This window comes from Terrapene carolina, unplaced genomic scaffold, assembly GCF_002925995.2.
Source record: "Terrapene carolina triunguis isolate 2854851 unplaced genomic scaffold, T_m_triunguis-2.0 Scaffold9426, whole genome shotgun sequence".
Classification (NCBI taxonomy): Eukaryota; Metazoa; Chordata; order Testudines; family Emydidae; genus Terrapene; species Terrapene triunguis.
Window position 1 is genome coordinate 6,565 of NW_020673777.1, and position 1,144 is coordinate 7,708.

General features: G+C 55.4%; 1 gene segment (V, D, J or C); it reads right to left on the minus strand.

Moving 5' to 3' along the window:
* Window positions 1–266: 266 nt before the first annotated feature.
* Window positions 267–901, minus strand: LOC115271419. The segment is given in 3 exon segments: window positions 267–616; window positions 767–844; window positions 889–901. Coding segments are annotated over 2 exon segments (396 nt in total).
* Window positions 902–1,144: the final 243 nt, after the last annotated feature.

Here is a 1,144-nt window from a genome sequence, read left to right on the forward strand (position 1 = left end):
AGCCACCCCCACGAGAGCTGTCTGCTGGGGGACTTTCCAGTGCTCTGAATGGGCCCCTCAACTCACTGGAGCGCAGAGCCTGGAGCCTGTGCCAGGGGAGGGAGGACTCAGCCCTTTCCCACCCCAGGGGTTACTAAGGAGACAAACTGTGAGCCCAGGGTGCCGAGAAGGGTTTGTGGGCAGACGAAATAAGAAGCCTCCATTCCCAGCTCGGAAATGGCCCCTCACGCTGTCACGGAAAGAATGAGAATAAATGATCCCCCGTGTCAACAGGCAGTTTTTGCCTCACTTCCCCATCTGGCTGTGTCACTGTGAGCAGTGCTACTGTCTTTGTGCCACCGCTCACAGTAATAATCAGCCTCGTCCTGCGCCTGGACTCCAGTGATGGTTAACGTGGCCGTGTTACCGGAGCTCGTCCCAGAGAATCGCTCAGGGATTCCAGAGGGTCTCTCACTATCCTTGTATATAACGAGTACGGGGGCACGGCCAGGTTTCTGCTGGTACCAGCTCACATACTGTTCGTCAATCTTTTCTCCTGTGCAGGTGAGTTGAGCATTTTGCCCTGGAGACACAGATACTGCAGGTGGCTGGGTCAGCACGTACTGGGCGAGAGAACCTGCAACAGGAGGAGAAAACATGGGAATAAAATCAGGATGATTAAAGCTCTGGGCCAGCAGCCTGGGGAACCAATGGGAGAAATGGCTCTAAAATCAAAGACCCCTTTGACTGAAAGACTGAGATAAGCCCCCCCGCCCCGTCACCGCACCTGAGCAGTACGTGAGCAGTGTGAGGAGCAGAGGGGCCCAGGCCATGGTGGGAATCCAGACGCGCTCGGCTTCCTGAGGCAAACGGGTCTGTGGCTGGGACCCTCCAATTCTCTCTTAAACCCCCAGAGCTGGAGAACGGCCCCTTCATGCAAATCTGCTCCCTCCTCACTGGCTGCTGCTGGCACCTCCCTCCCCTCAGAGACAGCTACTGACAGACCCAAGAATTGTTTTGTTTTCCATTTGCAAGGAAAAATGAAGCTCATCTTGGGGGTGAGGGGCTCCGATGTGCTGTATCTGCTCAGACTGTTACCGTTCAGAGCACTCCCTCTGGAGCGAGGAGTCTCCAATGTTGTCTGCTTGGCATTGCAAACCTAGCT